The 25,152-nt window shown below is 36.2% G+C and overlaps 4 protein-coding genes and 1 long non-coding RNA gene across 6 annotated transcripts; 3 read left to right on the top strand and 2 right to left on the bottom strand.

Moving 5' to 3' along the window:
• Positions 1–618: 618 nt before the first annotated feature.
• LOC145215329 (uncharacterized) lies at positions 619–3,127 on the bottom strand. The gene is made up of 3 exons (XR_013857265.1): positions 2,702–3,127; positions 1,318–2,629; positions 619–1,244 (listed from the first exon to the last, which is right to left on the bottom strand). It is a non-coding gene; the product is annotated as an uncharacterized LOC145215329 (long non-coding RNA).
• A 3,301-nt stretch (positions 3,128–6,428) lies between these two features.
• On the top strand, positions 6,429–16,706 carry LOC145213701 (uncharacterized). Its single transcript, XM_080082067.1, has 15 exons — positions 6,429–6,677; positions 7,147–7,976; positions 8,128–8,241; positions 8,309–8,374; positions 8,499–8,582; positions 8,798–8,947; positions 9,500–9,588; positions 10,353–10,549; positions 10,977–11,139; positions 11,447–11,552; positions 12,828–12,993; positions 13,425–13,634; positions 14,241–14,395; positions 14,890–15,067; positions 15,647–16,706. Exons 1-15 carry the CDS (start codon positions 6,561–6,563, stop codon positions 15,770–15,772), a joined length of 2,751 nt encoding a protein of 916 aa, XP_079938193.1. The 5' UTR covers positions 6,429–6,560; the 3' UTR covers positions 15,773–16,706.
• Positions 16,707–17,318: 612 nt separating this feature from the next.
• Positions 17,319–19,544, bottom strand: LOC145213702 (small ribosomal subunit protein uS17-like). The gene is made up of 4 exons (XM_080082068.1): positions 19,459–19,544; positions 18,963–19,085; positions 17,986–18,191; positions 17,319–17,478 (listed from the first exon to the last, which is right to left on the bottom strand). Exons 1-4 carry the CDS (start codon positions 19,474–19,476, stop codon positions 17,355–17,357), a joined length of 471 nt encoding a protein of 156 aa, XP_079938194.1. The 5' UTR covers positions 19,477–19,544; the 3' UTR covers positions 17,319–17,354.
• A 187-nt stretch (positions 19,545–19,731) lies between these two features.
• On the top strand, positions 19,732–22,264 carry LOC145214167 (uncharacterized). 2 transcript variants are annotated; one of them, XM_080082651.1, is made up of 7 exons: positions 19,732–19,935; positions 20,094–20,162; positions 20,226–20,335; positions 20,507–20,606; positions 20,992–21,133; positions 21,386–21,501; positions 21,702–22,264. In XM_080082651.1, exons 1-7 carry the CDS (start codon positions 19,833–19,835, stop codon positions 21,956–21,958), a joined length of 897 nt encoding a protein of 298 aa, XP_079938777.1. In that variant the 5' UTR covers positions 19,732–19,832; the 3' UTR covers positions 21,959–22,264. The 2 variants fall into 2 exon arrangements, with proteins under 2 accessions (XP_079938777.1, XP_079938776.1); XM_080082650.1 differs by having other exon boundaries at positions 19,733–19,935; positions 21,651–22,264.
• A 489-nt stretch (positions 22,265–22,753) lies between these two features.
• Positions 22,754–25,024, top strand: LOC145214166 (uncharacterized). The gene is made up of 4 exons (XM_080082648.1): positions 22,754–23,020; positions 23,608–23,832; positions 24,214–24,648; positions 24,704–25,024. Exons 1-4 carry the CDS (start codon positions 22,820–22,822, stop codon positions 25,022–25,024), a joined length of 1,182 nt encoding a protein of 393 aa, XP_079938774.1. The 5' UTR covers positions 22,754–22,819.
• Positions 25,025–25,152: the final 128 nt, after the last annotated feature.

The following is a 25,152-nucleotide window of genomic DNA, read 5'->3' as shown; positions in this document are numbered from 1 at the left end:
ACTTGGTTATAATTTGCAGAATGGCATTTTTTCGATTATATTTTGCAGGTTATTGGAGCACCAGGAAATATTTTGAAACCAGCAGCAATCCTGTCATATGTGTTTCCCGCCATTGTAGTTTTTGTAACTGGTGGCTTGACGATATTTCACTCGGATGGAAGTACCAGAAGGCCAGGTATAAAGGCGTTTATTCGTCTTTAAAACTTTTGAAAAAGAATTTCAAAATTGTTCCAATGGTATCCTTGTCACAAATTTTGCCCTTAACATACGTTTTTTTATAATTATCTAGTTGTGTCCATTATTAAATTCTGTTTGTAACCAGGAAAACTTTTTAGGTCCCAAGGCCTATATTGAAACTTTTAGCATGGCTTTCGAAAGAGAAGATTTAAAATAAATGGGTCATAGGCGCGCATTAGGTTGACAGCAAAAGACCTGTCACAGCATACACTAGTACATACATTGTTCACTCATCACTAGTTTATTTACAGACGACATTCATTTCGAATCATCTTACCACGCCCGACATGTGTGTTGGCTTCATCTGTATTCACTCAACTATGCGTTTCTGCTTCCTGTCGGAATTATGATGTTAATCAACTTTGGGTTGTTTATAGCCGTGATACGGACCCTGCTGTGCATCAAAACCAAGGTGTGTATATATTTTGGCGTTGTTTCTGATAAAAACCGCAGACAACCGACACTTTGGGAAACAGCAGGCACTTGGAAGGAAAAGCGAAGTCGCCTGTTGTATGTAGGCTAGGTGTTATAACATATTCATCTGAATTCGTACTAAGAGGGTATTCTAGGTTTAAACTTCTGTAAACATATATCTTGGCTTTGCGTTAACGCTGCAGCCTTAACATATTTTATGCATTACCTGTTATGGTGTAATTTAATTTCAAGTAAATGACACAATAAGTACAAATTACTCGTATTCATTAGGCGAGATAAATGTAGGATATGTTGGTTATACCTCAAAATATAAGACCAAAACTGATTGACCTTAAAATTTCGATGAGTTTCAAAAATGCAGTAAATTTAACCCAAAAAATCAAAATTTGTTTAGATCCGGTCTTCTCAGAAAAAGCGGTCAAGTTTTGGGGACTTTATGATCGCTATAGCGATCATTGCATCGATGGGAGTCACGTGGGCATTTGGATTTTTCATGGTGGTTTCAGATGACGTCATCTACCAATCGATTTTGGCTTGGCTTTTTACCATCTTCAATTCCACGCAGGTACCACCTAGAAAACTTCTCTGAGAAACCCATTCAGAACAACCGAAAATTGTTTGTGCTAACAACCCAACATTATTTACCTTTTCATAATATCCGTGTTTAGTTGCATAACTCTTCTGCAAGGCATAGCATATCTTATTGAGTTGAATTAACTATAGTTCCATCACATTCCTTTACCCTTACAATTGGCAGCATCGCAATGACAGGCGTGAATTTTGTGGACATACCTTTCATTCAACAACCCACACTTAATTTGAGAACTGGTAACAACTGTTTGAGTTTTAAACTGTACTTTAGATAAACAAATTTGTGCATAACTTGCAAATTGGGGTAAAAATAACAAACATATGTTTTTCTCAGGGCATCCTGATCTTTTTCACAAACTGTGTTCGTCAAGAGAACGTTCGAAACATTTGGCTACAACCTCTCGAAGACTTCTTTTCGTGTGGTAGAAACAAAAGATCTCCAACGGCGAAAACAGTCACAACAAGTCAAATTCAAAACACAGTGACCAAACTGTAAAAGATTGACTTGTATCACAACTTACCATGTACATTGTATTTAAGCATCCAGCATTAAGATACTTACAGCTCTTGTATATTTTTTTATCTGTATAAGCTGTGCAAACCAATGTACTGTTGCTGGGTTTTTTTCCTTGAGATTAGATTTAAAGTTGCACCTGCCCTTGGATTTTATTTTAAGTGATACATTTTAGTGCACTTCTAAGGTTTAACCACTGTGCATTCTGTTCTTTTCTATAAAATGTAGCCTAAAGTGCACTACACAAATAATAAAACAAAATTTGAACCGTAAAGCTACATAGTGCAGCTGTGAAAACACATCCCATCAGTTTTCAGACAAAAGCACCCTGAATCAAGTACTGACTACTTCCACTAAAGACATGTGTACCTTAAAAGATTCTGAAAATCATTGAAAATATGTACAAATATAATCACAATAGCTTTAGCTAGGTACCCAATCACAAACAAAACATCTGAAATGGATTTTGTATTGTTTGCTCTATATATCTAGTGCCTGAACAGTAAAAATGTTTGTAACCATTTCTCTAAACAACATGTTTTGTGTTATGGATGAATCGTATACAACACAATCAGGCTTTTGTGAAAAGAGGATCGGATTTAATTTCTGACAATAAGAAGTGTATTTATTCCATGCTTTCAATAAGACAAAAGTTTAACCAACAATACATATTTAATCTAAAAAGTAACACAAACCTTACCTGCAATAGCATTTACCTTGTGGCTGCTTAACACAGCAATCAATATGTATACTCAAAACAATCCCTCCAGTATACACAACAAGTTTGATCCAAAAAAATGTACAATGGGTTTTCCGTTCTTTAAGTTACTCAAGACAACTCAACTTGCATACCTGTGCAAATCAAAATGATACATATTGCATGTTGTTTTATAATTATAAAAAATAAGACTGCTGTTAACTTACCATATTTTTTTGCATTGGTCAGATATACAAAATACCTGTAGCTACAAATGATAAAAGTGTAAGTTTTCCTTCTCAAAAACAAAAACAAGTTTTTGTGACAAGAGCTTTAATAAAAAGAGTTTGTTCTGGTTGTTTTCAACATTTCTTTGCAACTGGATCAGTTCCTGGGGATTGAAAAAGTAAATAAATTGAAATTTGTGCACTCCAAGTAGTGTTCTATTGGGGGACTGGTTCCTGAAAGCCAATATTAATAAAAACTTCATTCTGTGAAAACAAAAATGACATGTAATCGAAAAATCTGTCAAAACTCCATTTTAATCTCAAGATCAACATTAAGGTACACTATACTAAAACCTGTCTATTCTATGGGTAAGCCAGATCAAACACACAGCATTTATAACTAACCATGATTTAGACAGAGAAAATTGTGTTCCATTTAAAAATAGTTTAGTACAACATGATATCTTTAGGCGCAAGATAAGATTAATAAATTAACTACAAAACATAGAAAATGCTGAAAATTAGAGTAGCTAGTTCCAGTGGAACTTACGCAATTACAGCAGTTAACACTCACGTGATCACGATCATAAATTGCGCGATAAACAAAATAGAAATCGTACAAAAACTATTTGATTTATTTTATATTAGCCCAGGGTTCCCAAATTGGTGGTACGCGTACCACGACGGCATTCCTGGTGGAACGCGAACACCTTTTGGTATTTTATTTATTCCGTATTTTACTCAGGAATCGCTTTTTCTGACATAAAACGTTTGTTACCTAAAATACCGGGTTGCGAATCACTTGCTATTCTGTTGCAAAATTATGACGCTAGTAGCTTTATAAGTTGTACACGGGACGATGCCTAACCTAAACGTGGTACGCGACCACAGAAAGGCTGGGAATCACTATATGAGACAGTTTCGAGCCAAATGGACGCTGGGAACTCATAGTGGAACCACTTTGCACGTATTGTTATCTTTCTTCGTAATTAAGGGCAGATTCCTTATTGCTTGAATTGACCTGAAAGTGCCAGGGTTCTGCACTGATTTCTTGACGGTCTGCACTTGCTCGCCTTTTCTTTTTAACCACATAGGTTTTAAGGTATATTTTTGACGATTTTCTAAATTAAACTCTATTAAAAGTTGAGAACTGGTCTATGGCTCTATGCCAACGAAAAATCCCTATGTAATATTTATAAGTTTTTAGAAACGTTTGTGACCCAGCAACGCGTTTCAAAATTCTTCCCAACCTCGCATTAACCTGTGAGTCATGTCACTTCCGCATCGCCTAAAAGTTTGCGTTTAGGTCAGGGAAAGATGTGTTGGTTTATTTACATTGTTTTCTTAATCGGTGCAGCTTGTACACAACCTGTAGTTGATCGACAATAAAAAGTCAACATACAGTTTGATTGCAAAAATACAGAGGGGGTATAGCTTAAACAGATCCCACTGTGGTAAAGTAATTAACCACTTCTGACATATTCGTTTGGTTTCTTCGTGACAATGGAGTCAAGTAGTTTGGGTTTGATATTGGCACATTATTGTATCTGCCACTGGAAACGTTCGTGTACTCAGGTCGAAAGTCCTCGATTTCAACATATTCGTGTTCATCCTCCATGACAACAATATCAGGCACAATACTGCAACAGCAAAAACAGTTTTTAGATGCAAAGTAATATAGTTTGTACACTAGTCTGTATACTGCAAAAAACGTTTCAAAGGCCAGGGGTGCTCAACCTGTGACCGTACGACTTTTAGACACCAGTAGATAGGATAATATGAAAACCAATCGTACATCTTTAACGTACATCGGCCGTTGGTACAATAAGGACGATAAGCAGCCGTTATGGCGAAAAGGTTGTGCAACCCTGGGCTAGGCATTGTTCGACCACTATAAGCTATTCTTTTTAGGGTAAGATTTTTTTTAAACTATTGAAAATTATGCCCATGCTTAATCGTCGAGCTAGCTTGTATAGTATACAATGTCTCTAAAAGGTAATAGCTTATACCAAGTGCATTGCACGTATTGATATGTCGGTGATAATTCCGAACCAAGACACTTTACACGGGAAAAACGAAAACACAACGCAACACAGTATAATTAAATATTTACAGCACTTACTCGTAATATTTATCGTCAGGTTGTTCTGGAGCGTTTGCTTTTGTATTTTTATTTTCGACATCGCCAGCACGCCCCTGCCTCTGCCGATGTCGTACGAAGAAGAACAAACCCAAAACTGCAAAAAGCAAGACTAGCGCTCCTGAGCCCCCGGCTGCTACTTCGACGATGCGCAAACTTTGGGCAGAATAGGCTTCAGATGTATTTTCGGTTGTCAATCGTGGGGTACTGTATTTAACTGGAAGAGTTTTGTCTGTGGTGTACAATGTACTGAGGTCGAAGGGTTTGGAAGTACTTTTGAATACATTAGGCTTAGTTGGTGTATTTCTTTTCCTGGTAGCAAATGCAAACACTCCAGATGTTAAATCTTTTGTCACTGTATTTGGCACTTTAGTTGGTTTTTCTGTATTTATTGCAGATGTCACTGGTGCTTTAGTGTCGGTGGCACCTGTCCTGGGTGTCACAGTTGTCGTTGGTACTAACCCCTTGCCACTTTGGATCGAAAACTGACAAATAAAGTTCTTCCAATTTTTGCACTCGACCACTGACGTCACCACTCCTGTCAATAGAGGGCAAACTCCTCCGAGAGTGACGTCTTGTTCTGGTGACGTAGCAATCCAAAAACCACTTTCGGAGTCGCAACATTTGGCGAGTTTGGCTTTATCCTTTTCAGAATTAACTACTGCAAGTTTTCCACCTAATCTGGCACACGTGGAAGAGGACTCTGTATAAGATCTGTGGTGGTCTGTTTTAAAATCATACCTCGACCCGGAAAATAAACAAGACTTACACGCCATATTGGTTGTTCAGAGTTAAACTTGCGTTTTTTTCTGAAACGATACACAGCGTTTGTTAAATGCAAAAAACATGGTATAGATCCAAATTACACGTTAATATTAAAAGTAAAATTAAAACAATACTAAATATTACCGTTTTGTAAAACACGAGTCTTCAGGACACCTACCTTATCCATATAAAGAAACTCAAACTACAAAAATTTTGGAGATTTACAATACAAAATTGTGACAAAAACTTTCAAACATAAACGTTTTCTGTCACCTTTGCTGCACAACAAGCCTTTTGTACAACTCAATCTATTTGTGGGTAAATATAAAGTACCAGAAAGAAAAACGTGCCATGACGTGACAAACCGAGGTGTTTTCTGTTGTTAGGGTGACACATACATTGCTTAGTTCCAGGTTCCACTTTTACTTTAGTTTGTAAAAGTATGCGCAAATTCCACCGAACAGAAAAAGGTCATGACCCAGTCAACTCAGTTCGAATTATTTTTAGTGGAAAAACGTTTTTACCGAATTTACCCAAGATAAAAGTAGGATGACATAAACTGATATTTCTGACCCATTCTTTAACTTGGAAGTCTTCATTTACGTTCAAATTTGTCTATGTTTACATTTTATACATCAATTTCAACAATTTGTTTAATACTTCCCGGGTTCCACTTTCGGCAATAGCGTTTGTATTCATAATAAGAAAATAACAAGCTTTTCGTTAATTGAGCATGAACTAGAAAAAAAATTTGAGCAGTTTATTAAAATTTCTCAAAAAATTGCGCCAATAAGTGTGATTTCTATGACCGGCAGTTGCGGTAGGGATTTCCCCCGCTTAGGAATGCTATAGGAATGTTTGAAAAACGGAAACAAGTTTCCAAAACATCCTGATTTGAGCTTGTTGAAAAGAACAACTGCGAAATTCGCATGTGCGATGTAGCAAGAACCAAACATGTACATAGCCGTGTTTTTGTGGAATAAGGCTGATAGCAAATGCGCTTTGCGTCCAGTGGATATTCAAACCAGCAAGGAATCGTATTGGCTTCCATTTCGACAGGTTTCTCCGAAGGTTTGTAGCTCAAATTAACTAAGTAAAATAAAAATACTCTGTTTAATTTACATAGATTATCCAACAGGGTATAGAAATTATTTAAGGCATTGTTTTTTTGTTGGTCAAGATGCAAACGAAAGGCAATCCATAATAAACCTAAACACTTCAATGTAGTGCTTCTCAAAGTCTGGTTCAATATCTTAAAACGTTTTAATTAGGGTAATTTGGGGAAAGAGGGTATAGTTGCATGTTTCCAAATGATACTGAATCTCTCAAACAGATAGGTATAAATATCTTGGAATATTTGTGGTTTAATTTAATGTCTAATTTTTGTAACTTACACTTCCCTGTATCTATAAAAAGAGGTCGGTATACTATCAAAAGAGGTCGGTAACAATTTGAAGAGGTGCTGAGCATCTCAAGCTTTGCAAAGTAATCTGACTTATTAACTTTTTTTTATTCTCTGCATAACACTTTTTTATTATAGGAAAATGCAGAAGAAGCCCTTAAAGACGTGTTGCTTTCAGTTGGTGGATACAATTTTGAGTCGTCAGGAATTTTGAACATTTCACGATTTCCCGTCACACAGACCACAGAGAAAAATGACAAAATCAAGATCTGCTCTTGTAACAATTGCGACTGCTGCAGTGAACGAATTCTAGTAACACACTTTGTTGACTATGCATCTGAGAGAAATGACATCAAAAGTCCTTCTTCGGATGACCAAATTGAAGATGACGACAAGATGGCTGACACAGAGAACATATGCAGTGGCACATCACATAAATGGTTTACCTTAGCCGAGATTGATGAAATGGTGGAACTATTTCTGTCAAACAGAACTGGTATGAACTTGTATGGACCTGAGCCATTACTGTACGTGAAACTTGCCCTAGAAGGAAATTTGTATCCAATGCCAAAGGATGCTTTGTGTGATTTAAACCAAAATTTGACTGTAAGTTCAACTCCGGTGACAAATAATTGCAAAAATCTCGCTGAAACAGAGGAGTTTGAAACATCAGAGCTCAATGACTTAAAACTCAATTTCAAGGAGCAAAATGGGAAGAAATATCTTAATAGAATTTCATCATTTGTCAGTGAACATAAACAAAAAGTGGATGCAAAAATATCCAAAGCAGTACAGGAACAGTTGTTGGCCACTGTGCAGTTCGAACCTGATGAACTGTTGTTTTTGAAGCAGCAGTTTTTTGGGTACAGCTTCCCTTCTTGCTTTATGAGTGTTGAAAACTTTTGCAGTGGGCTTTGTGAGACGGTGATTGGAGAAACAGACAAAATGAGACAAGAGGATTTTTTCAGGTATTTATTTCTGGTGATATGCCTTGTGAGTTCTGTGTTCATTTTATTTTGACCCTTGTTGGCCAGTGAATGCATCTTGTTCCCTCTGTGCATTATGTGGTTTTTATTTGTTACATCATTTCCTTTATTGTTTAATGTTGTTACATTTTAGATCATTTTGTATGTCCGACCTAAGACAGTCTTTCATGTGTTTTCATGAGTTTCTTTTGGGAATTTCCATCATGCAACCTCATGTACAACATGGGGGTAAAATGGCAGAGCACAGGTTAGTTGTTTTTTTGTGTGTAACAAGTTGTTAATATCTTAACCTTAACAATATTTGTATACTTAAGGTGCAGATGTATTTTCCGATTTTATGATCGAACAATGGATGAGAATCTGACTTTTCAAGATTTTCTGTGAGACTTTTTAACTTTTTTGAGAGTTATATATATTTCATACAATTAGAATAGTTGTTGCTCCTTTCCCACATTTTTTTAAAGATTTTTGCTTCCCAAATGTTTCTAATTGTTTTTATTTCAGTCGAATGATGACAGACATCAAAAAGAATAAAGGCGAAACAATTGTAAAAGACAAATTGATAGCCGAGGCAAAGAAATCAGCCAAGTATGCAAGTGTTTGGCTTTAATATTTCATAACGTCCCTGTTTGAATACCTACAATTTGCATTTGTATGCTTGTATTTTGTATTGTATCAAAGGTTTATCTAACTTGAATCTAATAAAAAAATGCAAACTGTACCTGGTTCTGTTTAGGGATGTAAAAAAATTGAATAACAAAGTTTAAATAAAAAAATGAAGTTGTATTTCTCCATGTTTACAGGTTATTTGGTGATCATGTTCAAAAACAGCTCACACTGAATGCGTTTCTCGACACTGTTGGTCAGCTGAAATTCAGAGGAACTTCAGGATTGTTCCGAATGTTTGAGAAACCGTGGATAAAAAATTTGAAGAGGGATCGAGAATCTCCAGAGTATGTTTACATGACAAATTGTCAACATGGACTAGATTAGGGACAGTGGCAACTGCAACTTCAAGCCTACAAGTTTCCCAAATCAACTTGGTCTTGTGACTTTGTTAAAACTGTTGCAAAATTAACTAAAACTTAGTGACTTGGAAACTAAAACTTAGAAAAACAAAGCCACTGGTTAATGCTAACTTTTTTTATGCATTTTGGCAACAGTTTTAGGGCTGACATTGAAAAGAAACCACTATAAAGAAGTTGTATGCAAATACAATCGTGTGTTTACCACATTACACATTAATCAACTTAACAATCTAGGATGTTAGGAGAATCAAAAATCGCATCAAAATGCCTTTTCATAGTGCCAATAAACTTTGGTTAGGCACTTTCCATTGTACTAATGCCAATATAATTTGCATGCAGTTATACCTCAAGGCCAAAGCTACTAATCTTTGCAAAGATGAACATGAAATAATGCCAAACGCCCAATACAATATGTATCAAGAAGTTTTTGTTTATAATTCTTAAGTTTGTATATTGAACATAAACTTCTTTATTTAGGAGAGGCAAATCAAGTCCCAAGATGCTTCTAAAACGTAGAAAAACCTTAGAAATCAACGCAGCTAAAGATGGATTGACAAATGCAGCAGGTGATGAGTTTCCGTTTTGGTATTTTTAACTGTTTTGAGTCTGTAGTCAGCTTTCTGTGGGTGATGACACTACTTCCTCAGTAGACTGTGGCTGTGGTGTAATTTGGTGCCAGTTTCAGTGTGACGTTATTTGACACTGAACAGACTTTAATTTGTTTGTTACAACACGGTTCAAGCTAGAATTGGGTACACTATTGTGACACTACCAGAGTGTATATGTTAAAATTTAACATTTTTCCTTTGTTTACAGTGTAAAATACCATGTTGGTGTCAAGATAACAATACCTTTCAAATGGCATTAGGCCAGAATGCTGAACAAATTTACCATTGCATGCCACAAAATAGGTTCTCTTCTGAACTTGAAATATAAAATTCTTGTATCTTTTAGACACAAAAAATCTTTTAGGCCAGTCTAGAAGCAAAAAAACCCAGCAAAATAGTTTCTATTTGTGTTTGGCCAGGTACATAAATATTTAAATATTTACACCACTGTCACAAGAAATATGATAGCCTGTAACGACATTTTGTAAGGGTCAAAGCCAAGAGGTGAAATGTACTTTTTGATGTTGTGAATTCTGACAATAGAATATGGGTCTGTATGTTGAAACATGACACTCACAGGAATTAATGGTGGAATGCTAATGTAATAAACCTAATGTTATTATACCCCTGAGGTACAACAAGAAAATCAAACATCTGTTTGTAGAAAGAATAATGCAACATAAGCGACAAATTGCAAACTGGCAAATTTTGTTTTTTTTTAGAACCCCATTCTCTTCTCAGTGAAGAGGAGTCCCCCTCATTTTCCCAGTCCCTGCTTCAGGCATCTCTGGATTCTGAACTTTCCAGTCCTCCTATAAAAGATGAGCCGTACACACTGGCTCTGCACTCCGTGAAAGTTCGACGAACTGGAACCACTGTTGAAGCAAAGTCCCTGTATGAACTAGGTGTTGAAGAAAATGTAAATGGTGGTTTGTTTTTCTATTTTCCACTCAACAAAGTTACAGTGTTATTACGGTGGCTATATTTAAGTATTCTTAATCATTGGTAACAGAAATCAGAGAGCAAAGTTTAACAGGGGTATGCTTTGAATACTTTTTGACCGGAAATGCAAATCGAAAATTTATTGCCAATGACTTTATTTGCTTTTTCCAGTTTGCAAATATGTTCAAGTATTTTATCAGCATTTTTCCCAGTTAAAATTAAAAAGTCAATCAATTTGTCAGTGTGAACTGCCTTTGTGCTCACTTGGTTGTATGTTGCAATCTGCTGTTGATCACCAGAGGTTTCTTTAAAAGTCAACCCTTTTTACAAAAATGTAGTAGATAATTAATCCCAACATTTTTATGGTTAAACATCTATGATCATTTTTAATATCTTTGCTGCAGGCAGTAAGTTCGAGTGCTAGCACATCTTTGCTAGAAACTCCATTTCAGTTGCCAAATGAGAAAGTGAAGTTTGGTCGAATGGCCAGCGTGCAGGCATTCAACAAACGTTCCCATGCCAACGAGATGCTTAATGGGCTCAGATACTTTGAAAGAGCTCAAAAAGGTAACAATGTTTTTTTTGTTTAATGAAAACTTGTTGTCCTTTATAATCAAGTGATTCTACAGATGATTCTTTTCTATTGCAGCTCCGATTTGCCGGAGTTGTTAGGCAAGTAACGGGGATATCCACTTTGGCTGCATATTGACTGATATAATAATAGACTACAGTTAGGATTTTGTAACCAATACAGCAAAATTTCTGGTAGCATTTTTTTGCATTAATATCAGATGATGAGACCTTATAGGTTGAAACAGTGTGCACAAACAGTGTGCACTGTCAGTTTTTTATCACTACTTAATGCATATTTTAGGTACCAAGTCTGAGTTCTCATGGGGTGAGGTTGAGATGTCGGCTCTTGCGAGATGTTTGCTTGCAGTGTGCAGAGAAGCAAAGACTATTCTGCAAAATGAAAATCGGTTTGTTGCAATTCTTGCTACACACCAAAATAACGATTTTATTTCTTCAGCCTACCTCTTTATCATGGAAATGTTTTTAAGACCTTGAATGGTATACCAGCAAAAAGTCATACAAAAGCTTTAATATTGGCATTGCAGTAAAAACTATTAGATTGAAAAGACTTTCTAACCATTCACAGTGAATTCAGCATTGATATGGTTTAGACCAGTGGTTCCCAAACTGTGGACCATGACCCAGTACTAGGCCACCAAGACATTTTCAATGGGCCACAGAGCCATTTGAACAGATTCTACTGTTTTGTTATACTGTAGATCAGGGGTTCTTAACCAGGGGTACGGAGCACTAAAGCAGGGGGTACGACATGCAGGGTGAAATCAAACCGTATTTAGGCAAGTTACTTTGGTATGTCTAAAACGGGTTGGTTTTGTACTACTTACAATACTGTTTTAATGCATGTATCCAACACGCAAGTTATAAATAGCTATTATTAAAATTATGTTCATTCCTATTATTACTGTTTTATTAACTTCCGTCGGCTATTTTAGACCGGGGGTACGAGAAGATTTTATGAAAGCTCGAAGGGTACGAGCGCTAAAAAGGTTAAGAAACACTGCTGTAGATATTATGCGCTTTGTTTTGAAAAACATAATATTTGCAAAAAATTCCTAATCTTGTAGCCAAATTTTAGGAGTATGTATCTTATTTAAAATAAATTGCTAGAAACCATTTCGCCTATTTTTATGTTTTTTTGTTTGTGCCCAAATTTACAGCACATGGTGAGCCATGAATCGCTATTAAATACACATATGGGCCACAGACCAAAAAAGTTTGGGAACCCCTGGTTTAGGCGGATGGTCGTACACCAGATTTTACATTTTAAGATGTCTATAGGATGGTTGTAATAGGTTTATAAATGCAAAACTTAAACACTATCTTATAAATGCAAACTCTTCTCTCTTACCCTTAAATACTGCTGATTCCATATCTTGTCATATCCACTTTTTTCTAAAACAAATAAACAACTTGTATTATCTAAGTTTGCAGTATGTTTTATTTAAGGTTCCACAGATTCGAAGTGAATATATAGGGGGTTTGTTGCCACCAAAAGTTTTGGATCATAGTACGCCAGGCTCATTTAAGTCGTGATACCAAATCTAGCCCGTATTCCAAGCATTTCCACAAGTGTATATGTTTACCTTATCAAAAGTTTAAAGTCTTACGTTACGGCTTTTTTCAAGCGTTTTGGTTCTCAGCACAAACCTACCCTTTTTCAGTGTTCTGCAACTGCAGTCGCCTACATACATTCTGGGTGACCTTCACGGCAATTACCATGACCTTGTCTGCTTTGAGAAAGCTCTGTGGAGAGTTGGAATGCTTTTAACACCTTGCCGGTTTCTTTTCTTGGGCGACTACGTTGACAGAGGAGCAAATGGGGTTGAGGTAAATTTCTGGGTCTTTTTACAATTGAAGATACTTATTATTCTATTATTTGCAATTGCAAGGCAATACAATGGAATCGAATGGAACGCTATATAACTGTTGTTTTTGTCTTTATAAATGTTATGAATGACTTCCAGAAAGGGCGATTTTTGAATGGGCAATAAGTTATTATGAAATTGATCAGCTTCTTCTTGGGGTAACCATAACAAAAAGGGTAAGGACGTTAAGTTAAAGGCTGCAGAAAGCTGCATGTTTCTGGTTCCTGGTCTAAATAAATGACATTTACAAACTTTTTTTCACGGGTTTCGAACCCAGGACACTCCCGGGGACGAATCCCGATCAGGGTTTTTTATGTCTGTGTATGGGTCAGGCGCCCCAAACCATTCGGCCAAGTTCCTTTCAGAAAAAACTTTTTGCTGTTACGCCCACAGGTGGTGGCCTACCTGCTCTCGCAGAAGATTCTTTGTCCGAGCAAAATCTTCCTGGTGCGCGGGAACCACGAGCTGCGAGATATACAAGTGGCTTTCTCATTTCAAAGCGAATGTATTAAAAAGTTCGGTGACACGCACGGTCTGAAGATATGGGAAGCTATCAACGCTTGTTTTGATGTTTTACCCGTTGCTGCAGTCGTGGATAAAAAGGTAAACTTCTTATTGTTGAATTGTGTGTCGCTGTAGCAATGGTATACAATAGTTTTTGGAGTCTCATCACCAATTTTACTTACATATAAGCGGTCAAAGTCACACCCTTCCATTCGATTTTTTCATAGCATATACTTCTTGGCTTAGAACATGGAAACGAGTTGGGTTGAGTTGAGTTTATTTCGCTTGGTACATATAGCGTCACAATGGCACTGAACAATCACCAAGTCGAAATTAGCTGCGCAACGTTGAAACGTTATGGAAGGCAAAACAGTGAATGGCACAATTGGTGGATAATGGCTAAACGCGCTGCAGCTACACCGTATTATGCAGTCTATAAATGCTTTAAACGCCGGCTTCATTCCGTATTGCAGCTCTTGCATTCATAACTTACTGTGAATATGGGCAGAGAGCAGGACTGTTCTTCGGTGTCTGCAAGCAACAACTAGGCATGAAAAACAATTACCTTTTCCTTTTTTAACTGGGACCCGCTAACACGTCACATATTTGACACATTCAAAAACCGATAAATATGTACCTTGCGAAACAACATTTAATTCGTTGGTGCTTATTGGAAGCTTAATCCATTTTCCAAACAACTCACAGATTTTCACGGTGCATGGGGGAATTCCCAACCGCGCCTTCTACAAGGACACGCACGACAACGTCATCGACGCGATCAATGACGTACCCAGGCCGCTCTCCGATCCCGAAACCGAAAGTCCGCTCGCGTGGGAACTCATGTGGAACGATCCAATCAGGTGCGTCCACGTAACAAAGAAAGATTTTTAAATGTGAATTATTTGTTAATTGGTCTTTTGCTTGCAAGAAAATAAGTAATATTCAAGAACTGAAAGGATGATGTAAGGGATTAGTTTTAAGTCTTTGTTTTCGACCTTGTTTTTTAAAAAGGACTAAAATGCTTTAATAGTTTTTTTTTACCACAATAAAACAGAAGCCAAACTAGATATCACTCATTGCTTAGCTTACATGGTGTCGCACGAATGCATGTTTGTGACATTTGTTTCAAAACTAAAACTCGTCTTACGCAACGCTCTTTTAGTACAATGCTGTCCTGACTAAATTTTCCCATGCTTAAAGTAGCCTTCGGCTTTCGCTTAAGGAAGTATTTTTTTCGCCATCTCGTGTTGTTGATTTACGACTCGATTCTATAATCTTACTAAAGTGGCCTCACACAAAATGAAAAATATCCTGATAACATATCTTCATTAAACACCGACACTTGTATTAACAGAATGGAGGATTATCCGCTAGAGGAGATGAAGAGCTTGTCGAAGCAAGACGGATTTGTTCCGAACCAACGTCGCCGCACAGCCAGCATGTTTACATCTGATGCACTTGAGCGCTTTCTGTTCGACAATGGCTTTAGTCACGTGATCCGTGCGCATGAAGTGCAACAGATCGGCTTTAAAGTAAGTTCGAAATGTTTCTGGGCTGTGGTTTCCAATTGTTATTTTCCTCAGAAACAGTACGCCTGCGCAGAAACGGTCCCCCAAAATTTCTCCAGCGGTTTCCCAAAATTTGGACTTGCAACTAATATGGCTATTTTTTGGTTTTTAAATGAAACACTTGCGGTCTCTTAAAACTACTTAGCGGTCACCCAAACCAAACCTTCAAAAAAAACCTGCGCCTGCGTATGCAACGAATTGTACAACTATCAAAAACGTTTGAATTATATTGTTTAGTTTCTTAATCAATGCAAAATTGTAGCTTGTTCGGTCTCATTGGCTTGATCATGCCATCATATGATCCTTATATGATTGCTGGTATGTATAAGCGCTTTATGGCTAATCCCAGTTATAAAGGTATGTTCATCTCAGCTTGTTTGTTGTGAAACACATCAAAATCTAGTGCGTCTGAAACAGTGCTTTCAAGGGAAATTTTAAGTTTCAAGATCTTGGTATTGAAGATTTATGTAATCTTTGAACTTTAAAAACATCAACAAATCGTTTTCTGTTTATTCCGATTAGTCCCCTTTGTTTGTGTTCAAGGTCCAGCAAAATGGCAAACTATTAACCGTCTTCTCATCTTCCTACTACTGCGGTGGATCCAATGAGGCCGCGTGCGTCTTGGTGGATGAGCGAAAGCTACGCACGATCCGACTTGATACCACTTGATGGCGATATACAGCACTGATCTGAACCAAATTCCTTCCTGACATTTTTTGTACCGGATAGGACCTTGTGTCTTCACAAAGCCATAAAACAGCTGATCAGCTTCCACCAACTTCAAGAGACTACTTTTTATTTAATGCCACTCGTTGGGCACCTTTAGTTTCCTATGCTGCAAATCATTCCATTTAATCACAAATTCCACTTAATTGCATATGAAGTCTCAAATTGTAATGTAACAGGGATTGATCTGTGTTTAATTTAGTTAGTGTATTGGATAATTCAATATCCTGTTAATCACGAGTGCAAGGCTTTGCAAATTGATACTGCAGTTTAACTGAAATCTTATGTGGTGACAGAAGGCAGCATGAGATTCATTTACTCGCATAGAATTGACCTTGACACACGTTGTTATTGTTTGTATGCATGTTGTGGTACATGAGTTTCACACTGATTTAATTTCACACAGCACATCACAATCTTCTAATTGAGTGTTCTTTGCTATTATGTTGCATCAAGTTCATTTTTTAGTTCGTTTCTCTGTTGTTTGACCCAAATGTTCTTGATGCATGTAGACAAAAACAAATTTTACATGATTTAGTTTTACTGTTCTTTAGTTTGTTTGACATTGAAGCTTTTGTCCGTATGTAGTTGCTTTTATTGCACAGTGAAAACTAAAACATCACTTATTTATATGTCACCAAATGCATTTAGTCATGAACATACAAGGTGTACCTCTTACTAAGCCAAGTTTTGTTCATAACAATCATGGCAAGAAATATATTTCTATGCTTGTCAACAACCTTTGTTTTATTAATAATTTCAACCTGTGTTTAATTTTCGGCCAACTATCCTTGCACATGTATGCATGCCACTTTCCAAAAAGGACCTAATGTTATGAGGTCAATACAATACAATTGCTTAGCAAAACTGCATCAAATTTTGTTTCAAGACGTTTTGAAGACAACAGAATGGTTAGGGTCCAGTGGGTATGAAGCATAGTACCACAACATCCTTGGACACTATCTGTATTTTTCAGTTATGTCAGAAATCTCCCTGTTTTTCAAACTATTTTAATTATTGCCAGGTAAAATCACAAATACCAGCATTTCCCTTCGTATTGCCTGCTGATCAACTACAATTGACAGGTATAAGTCTGAATACCCCATCCAATGGAAATCCTTGTAAGATTGCTGCTTAGTGCCATAAAAAAATTAGGTCTTGCCCAATGTACTGCAGAAGAAAGGTCAGGTAATTCTAGTCGGCTAAATTGTTCTGGTTATTACCTCAAAAATGAAATATGAAATCTGTTCATAAGTTTAATGGTGAAAATGACAGCCCAAATAGATATAAAAAGCGACATGCTTCATATTTCATGTGACTAAAGTGTTGCACCATTAAAAATATGAAATTATTTCATAGTTTTATTGAAGTTATAATCATAAACATATATTTCTGCCATCCTTAAGATTTAAGGTACTACCACCTTAACAAGACAAACTTTTTTTGAAAGGAGTCATAACCATTGCAGGTCCAAATAAACAAAAGCATGTTTACATTTTTCATTTATTTAGAGCAGAGGCATAGTTCAAAACTTCGAGAACTGTTTCTTTGCTCCCTTGGCCTTTGCGATCTTGATAACATTGAATTTCACCGTTTTGCTGAGGGGTCTGCATTCACCAACTGTTGCCAAATCACCAAGTTGTACATCCCTGCGAGGATTTGATGATAGTTAGACATGACAAAACATCTCATATTTGAACTATATCATTGGTAGGAAAGTGCATGATTTTGCATTACTGTATTATCATCATAGAACATTTAGGCTAGGGTAAATCAGTCTTTGAAAACCAATAGCCTATTAATTACCCGCTTAAAAAATGGCACAAAAGTTGTGATTTTCAAACTGCATCATGTGAAAAAAACTTCAAGTGTATGCAAAACAAAATTTCAGATGCAACTTCCAACTTTTCTTTTTGTTTACATGCAGTGGTAGAACCTATTTAATTGCATTTATTGTCAAAACGAATCTCACTTATCACATACAAATCACATTCTTCAAATATCTTTTTTGTGTGCGCAGAAAGTGAAATTTAGTCACATAAACAATTGTTAAACACTTAGGCTCTAAGACCTTTAAAAGTGCAATACTACGTAAAGCGAGTGCTGCAAGAAGACCATTACTATTTTGTTATGCAGCTAAAACAAAAAAGTTATACCTGAAGCATGGAGACAAATGAACAGACATGTTTTTGTGACGCTTCTCGAAACGGTTGTACTTTGGGATGTAGTGCAGGAAATCCCTACGGATCACAATTGTACGCTGCATCTTCAGTTTGATGACTGCACCAGTCAGAATTCGACCTCGAATCAAGACATTGCCAGTGAAAGGGCACTTCTTGTCGATGTAATTACCTTCAACAGCCTGAAATACATTAATATTTAAGCAAAGTCAGGGCTCTATAACTTCTGCATAGACTTTTCAAAGAACAACACTAACATATTTATTACTCCAGCGCAATTGTGATTTCTATTTGTATGTTTAAATATCACTTTTGCAACTTGTGTGGAATTCAGGTAAGTATTGGTGAGTGTGACTTAATATGTACTGAAGCCTAAATTTGCCAAATTTGTTTAGGTGAAACAGGAATTTTTACAATGATTTGGTTGCAACAAAATAGTTTGTGGTAGTTTGGCCAAAGCTGAATCTTTTACACACACAACCAAGCACATGTGTATTTCTAACATAGGAAAACTCACAACTACATGTCTATGGTTCGTCAATTTCTTTTGTCATCATCAAGTCGTTAAAACAAAAACCCACAGAAGGCAACTTGGTGCACCAAATGATAAAGAAAGAGGGGTGACACATAGTAAAAGGTGTAAGCAATTAATAAGTGATAAAACATGCCTTCTGTGGGTTATAAAAGAGTCATGTTTTACACATTAATATAGACTATAATCGTTTTGCTCGCAACTACTAAAATTTTGAAAGCATTATTGTTCAGTGCAATCAGTACTGTCAAATACGTAGCATATGACTTCATAACATCAGAATCAATTACTTTAACTCGGGTCTAAATTATTTAGCAGAAATGCCGTAAATTTCATTTCGGCTGCATCCAAATTTAGCAAATTCAAGGCATAAATAGTTGTGACATTAGCTTCAATTGTGCATTTTTAACTTGTAACTCACATATCTTGGTGTCTTAAATCCCAACCCAATGCTCTTCACATGTCTAAGCTTTTTCTTGTCGCCCGTTAGGACCCTCTTGCGGTTGACAAAAACGGTTGGTTGCCTCTGGAACGCTCTCTCAGTCTAAAAGTCATAAGAGAGTCTTTAAAAAAAGTTAAAGAATCAAGCTTATAAGAAAGAATCAAAACTCAAATAAAGAATCAAAACTCAACAAAATTCAAATCAGAATCAAATTTATTGATCTAAAAAAATAACAAAGTATTAATATCATTAAATAATTGACACGCCTATGTTATAAATAAATTGTGCAAAGTAATATTTGTTAAAAAAATATAAAACTAACCCGTTAAGCAGTCTTATTAAATCAAACGATATTACTGTAACAATCCTTTTGTTTCGCGCAGAATTGAAGTACTACTAAAATAAGCCCAGCTTGTGCATAAACATACACGAAAAGATGAACATAAAACGTAAAATAAGGCAAAAATGTACAAACCTGCGCCGAATCAGCCATGGTGAAGGAAAAGAGGGAAAGAACTTTACGTCACTGCAAAAAAGCGTGTTGGCAGTCATGCGTGAAATAATGTTTTAAATTTAAATGGGGAAAACATATTTTTATGCTAAAATAAACACCACATAAAGATTTAAACTTAAATATATTGACTGCTGTTCTGTTTAATAAATCTCAGAAGAATTTATTAACCACATGGGTTTTAGTTTTTATTTATTATTGTTTGTTTGCAAGTTGCTGCTATCAGCTGCATAGATCGATCGCTTCGTTTGTTGAAGAAGCTCTCGTATCATTAACAAACTAAAGTGGCAATCCTTTTATTGCAGTTGATTGTCTTGTCTGCTTTTTAAATTTCAAAGATGAGTGGCTACACGAAAACCCAAATGTTTGTTTTTGGGGCAGTGGTTGTGCTTTTTGTTGCTGTTGTTATACCTGCATTCTTCAGAAAACCTAAAACAACAGGTAGGCCAATGTTTGAGTAACTGTTACAAAAATTTGGTAACAAATGTTTTGGTAACAATATCTGTTTTGTGTTGTGTTACTCAGCTTTGTGTTATTTTGCTTCATAATGATTCAAATATCAACATCTAAATGGGTTAAATAACCTATTTTTATTTCAGTTATACGACCAGAGTATACACCATCCCAATTTGGTTCAAATCCCAACCCACGAGGAACCCCTCAAGAAAGTAAAATGCATGATAATCTGTATTTTCTGTCTGTGTTATCTTAAACTTAAAAAAAACTTTTAGAACCTGCAGCAACAAAGGAAAAAGGATGGGCTGCAACACTTGTCCCATATTATGCACTTGGTGTCTTTGGTTATGTTCTGTATATTATGTACAGAATTAATCGAAAAAAGGTACGCTTTGTGTTTAGGAAATCTATGCTTTCACAGTTAGATGCTAATTTGGGAATAACTAAGATTTCTGATAGTTGTTTTTGCTCATTTGTTATTCCTTGTGATTAATTGTGTACATTTATATTTCCGCTTGTGATATCTTGACTTGAACTTTAACTTTATTTTTGTTAGCCAACAACAACCAGCCAAACTCAACACTTTAGCAAAATAATGTCACCTCTAGCATCAAATGGTTCACGTAGAAAAGGAGGAAACCAACAGACTAAAATCAGTAAGTTTTCTTCTGTGAGAATGATTTATATCCTTGACATAGCAAGAAGATCATACCAATATACCCAATAGTTTGCATTTAAATAAAAAACATACCACACTAATGACCCAAAACTATTATATTTTGAGCAGAATTATGTTTGAAACTTGTGCCTAGTTTGTGTTTAAATAGTAAACAAACTGATTTTCCTGGTAACCTGATTCTGGGAATCATTCACTATTCTGTTACCATTTTTGTAACATTTTCCACATTTGCGAAAAATATTTGTTCCATATACAATAGCTAATTGATTTTAGCATGAAACAAAAACGTTTCCAAACTTGTAGTTTGTGTTTAATGTATAATTTTGAATGTGATTTATGTAAATCTGTGTTTTCTTTGTCAGCTTCATACGAATTAAATCAACTCGAAGAAAAACTCAATGAATCTGAAAAGGCAGTTGAAAGGATTTTGGAATCTGCAAACAGAGTGATCGCTGAAGTGTATCAGCGCGAAATGGAAGCTGATGAAAGTGACAGTACGTTGAGGTAAATATGTTTGATAGCATTTGTGGATTCTTGTTACAAATTTACTGGCTGTCAAAATTTTGCTACCATGTTTTTATATTAATTCATGCTTGCTTAAGTTAAAAGAGAAAGCTTGGCAAAAAAGGTTGTTCTTAATTGGAATAACCTACTTTTGTTCAGTTTTTCTCTTATTGACAGTTGCCTAAGCTGTTTCAAATTATGTTTTGTGTAGATATTATCTCATAAAAAATTAAACTCTAGCAATATTTTTAGCGATGATGCAGCTTCTTATGAAGAACTACCAAAAATTACTGAAGTAGAGGATGATTATGATTCAACATCATCTGATTCGACAACAGATGATGATGAAAGTACTTCTTATCACAAAGGTATTTTATTAGCTTTAACAAGTTGTGTGTGTTTGGATGAATCATTCAAACCTTTATGAACATGTTACCAAAATTTACCAAGTGCGCAATTATTTGAAGACAATCTAGCTGTTCATTTCACTTTGGTCTATTTTTCGCCTGTTATTCAGATGGGTATGACACTTACTCATATTCTGATGACACTGAAACTTCTTCATCAGAAAATGAACACTCACCACAATGTGAAAAAATGCCAAAACATGCTGAAGAAAAAGTGAAAAATGAACTCCAAACTGCCAATTTCATTGAGGAAGTTGTGAAGGAAGATGGTGAAAGTCAACAGAACCTGGAGAGTGAACTAAAAGCTACCACCAAGTCTGCCCTAGTTGCGGAAGAAAATCAGAAACTACTTAGCACTACAAAAGATGTTATGAAAGCTATGAGTGAAATTAGGACGTATATTAAGGAACACAAATAAATACCACTACATTTTGTGGGGCTAAAAAAATAAATATCACTACATATAAGTGGACAAGGATACTGTGTCATTGGTACAAAGTTAAACACATCAAATATATTATGCGTTTAAAATTGCATGGCCCTAATTATGTACAAAGCTGCCTGTGTACAAGTAAAACTACAAGTTGTATTGAGTGCTAAAACTATGTGTCAAATCATTTTTACTGAACTGTGATTTGTATGATTGTGTTTTGTGTGATGGTGTTATCAGTATTACCTATCTATTACAGTATGAAGCTTGTTAAATAAACGGCACTTAAAATAACAGCATGTATTATTTAAAAGCAGTTTTTTTGATGTAGTTCTGCTATTTCTGTACAACAATATTGGGTCTGTTACGTCACTATATCTTTATGACGTGGTAGTTTAAAACTGGCCGTTGCTACCCATGTAAACTTTCTGCAAATTATGCAAAAATCGTCCACTACGAAGTAAAGATGTCCAGCGAACGTAAGCAGAAAATCTTGTATCGGGTAAGACTATGTTACAAATTATTTTACAACAAAAATTAAGTCTTTGTTGTGGGTATACCTTTACCAGAAAGATATGTTTGATGTTTCCCGCCATAAACATCTGGACGAGACTATCCAAACTGGAGATATAGGCCAAACATTAATTTTGCTCAACTGCCAAATATGTAAAGTGCTAGCTCGATTGACAACCTACACTGATGATGACAACGGCGATTGTTGAAACGCCTGCACTAAGATGTATTCTATACATACAAGTTCTCTGGTAGTTATGTTTTTGATAAAATATGTAAACTTATTTTATACTTATTTTGCAGTGCAGACTTGCGGCTTTCATCTTTACTTGCATTATGACGTTTTCGCTAAGCCTTTGTCAGTTAATATGGGGAGTGACAACACAACTTTATGATGCGCAAATAATTGCGTTTGATTACATCACAAACGTGGTGACGTTGTTCAATCAGGCCTACGTGCATTTGGATGATAAATACATCACAAGAGCATCAAGTTTGCTTTTGCTGACCTGTGGTGGAATTCTTTTCACAATTACGGTTGGTATTTGTGTTTTTGAAATTTAAAACACGCACTGTAAATAAGTTTGCTGTGTTTTTTTAATCTTGAGTTTGCCACGACCAGGGAGTCGAACCGCTTGTCATATGGGTTCAGGTTCGATCGGTTCGGGTTCACTTTGTTTTGTTTTTAGGGGTTCGGGTTCGGTTCAGGTTTTTAAAAATGTATATTTTTGGGTTCGGGTTTTGTTCCGGTTCGGGCAAATTATCCGGACCAAACCGGTTTAAATTTTCATTCGCAGTTTTAATTCTACCTATCATCTATCTTATCAAACTCTAAAAGAATTTTGACACTGCACTGTTTTTTATACATAATTGTTTATCTCGCGTATTCTGTTCTGGAACAGAATCACAAAATTGAACAGACTGCATTTTTACTAGTTCGGTTCCGGTTCGGGTCCCCTGCAAAACAAAATATGGGGTTCAACTCCGGTTCGGGTTTAATGAAATAAACCGCTCAAGCCGGTTCGCGGGTTCGGGTTCAGTTCCGGTTCGACTCCCTGACCACGACCATCAAACAATCCAAAATACCTTTCCACAGTTTCCCCTTTTGTAAATATTTTTTGTAGGTACTTTTAATTGTTGAGCTATGGGTCGTAGGGAATCGATTCCAGAAATGCCGAAAAAGAAGTGTCTGTTTAGCTACCTGGGGTACAGTGTTATTATATGCGGTAGCCATTACTCTTTGTCTTGGAGCTACAGGGATGATTCAAATAAATTTGCACACCAATATGGCAAACATACAGGCTTCCAAAGATTTGGAAAATTCGCTACAAAATATAGAGTTGTATCAGGTAAATATCCTCCTAATACCAATAGATGGAACTAAATTAGGTATGCTACAAAATAAAACAATTGGATGGCGAACAACAGTTGTAACATATTCCATATACGGTTGTTTTTTATTCTTTCTGTATTTTAGGCTAAGTACAGTGATGCATTTTTTTGTCGACTTACATTAAATGATTTTACCGAAAACGAAGCTTTGTAAAAATCGCTGACGAATAAATTTAGCAAATTAAAGTTTCAGTCGCTTTCTTTCTTGACGTTTTGATAACTTATATAACGCCTCAATGTTGCGCAGCTATTTCCAGCAAAAAGGTGAATGTGGCAATGCAACTTTGTTATTACGATTGTTTCATTAAGCGAATTAAACTTAACTTACTTTTCCTCAGTACATCTTCAGTTGCTGTGGAGCAAATGACGTCAGCGATTGGCGCTTACTTCAAATTCCCACAAACTGCTGCAAATCTTCAAAATATTGTCCGAAAACCACAACAGGGGCAACAGAATCACCCACATCTGTGACTGACGATTCTTCCCTTGAGCTTTTCTCAAGCTCCTACGATGATGACGTAACGACTATTGACGTCGCACCAAGCATTAACTACGCTCTGTACAAAGGCGGATGTGATGAAGCAATTACGTCATACGCTGACGTCACTGTTGCAATTTTAACGTTAAACATAATTTTTATCATTGCAATGTTTGTTTCGTGGGTTATAGTAAGAAACCGGAAAAATCGCTCTTCTGGTGACGTCACTGCAACCAGCTGTGACGTGTCAATGGAAGGGGAAGCCCCTAGTGACAATCAAACTAAAGACCAACAGGTCGGATTGGTTAAGGTTAAGGACAACTTTCTAAAATTTATTCTTGTTTTATTAGATTTCTCGAATGATTGGAAAATCGAAAAGCCTTCCAAACGACAAGCAACTGAACAAAGATACAGAACGTTCACTGGCTCATTTCAGTAAATCCCTGAGCGACGTTGAACGACCAGCAAACAACGACGACCTTGTGCAAGTTAAAGCCAATAGAAGCATAGGAGTGCTGCAGACTTGGTCTTCTATCAAACAAAGCGCGGATAAGGCTAAGGAAATGTGGGCTACATTGTCTAAGAATCCTCTAACTATGGTTGATCGCACCAGTAGCAGTTCAAGTAGTGAATGTCTATCACTTATGAGCTTTGAAAGCCTGGATTGGTGACAAAAGTTGACAAAACAGTTTAATCAGCTTTCTGCTCCCCAACAATAAGGCAGTAAGGAATGAATCCTGCTTTATACGACAAATGCTATAAAGTCAGTGCCATATCTGGATGCAGTTTATCACTACCA

Source organism: Phallusia mammillata, chromosome 2 (assembly GCF_965637545.1).
Source record: "Phallusia mammillata chromosome 2, kaPhaMamm4.hap1.1, whole genome shotgun sequence".
NCBI classification, from domain to species: Eukaryota; Metazoa; Chordata; class Ascidiacea; order Phlebobranchia; family Ascidiidae; genus Phallusia; species Phallusia mammillata.
Note: the sequence above shows the minus strand (reverse complement) of the source record. Positions and strands in the feature narration are given on the sequence as shown.

Bases quoted from the DNA above. Each gene is read 5' to 3' on its own strand.
- LOC145213701 (XM_080082067.1), top strand. From the start codon at position 6,561: ATGTACATAGCCGTGTTTTTGTGGAATAAGGCTGATAGCAAATGCGCT. The intron at 10,550-10,976 runs GTAAATGGTGGT...TCTTTGCTGCAG, and splicing joins AACTAGGTGTTGAAGAAAAT to GCAGTAAGTTCGAGTGCTAG. The intron at 11,140-11,446 runs GTAACAATGTTT...TGCATATTTTAG, and splicing joins CTTTGAAAGAGCTCAAAAAG to GTACCAAGTCTGAGTTCTCA.
- LOC145213702 (XM_080082068.1), bottom strand. The intron at 18,192-18,962 runs GTGAGTTACAAG...AATGTATTTCAG, and splicing joins GATTTAAGACACCAAGATAT to GCTGTTGAAGGTAATTACAT. The intron at 17,479-17,985 runs GTATAACTTTTT...AAATCCTCGCAG, and splicing joins CATTTGTCTCCATGCTTCAG to GGATGTACAACTTGGTGATT.
- LOC145214167 (XM_080082650.1), top strand. From the start codon at position 19,833: ATGAGTGGCTACACGAAAACCCAAATGTTTGTTTTTGGGGCAGTGGTT. The intron at 20,163-20,225 runs GTAAAATGCATG...AAAAACTTTTAG, and splicing joins ACGAGGAACCCCTCAAGAAA to AACCTGCAGCAACAAAGGAA. The intron at 21,502-21,650 runs GTATTTTATTAG...CCTGTTATTCAG, and splicing joins AAGTACTTCTTATCACAAAG to ATGGGTATGACACTTACTCA.
- LOC145214166 (XM_080082648.1), top strand. From the start codon at position 22,820: ATGACGTTTTCGCTAAGCCTTTGTCAGTTAATATGGGGAGTGACAACA. The intron at 23,021-23,607 runs GTTGGTATTTGT...TATTTTTTGTAG, and splicing joins GAATTCTTTTCACAATTACG to GTACTTTTAATTGTTGAGCT. The intron at 23,833-24,213 runs GTAAATATCCTC...ACTTTTCCTCAG, and splicing joins AAAATATAGAGTTGTATCAG to TACATCTTCAGTTGCTGTGG.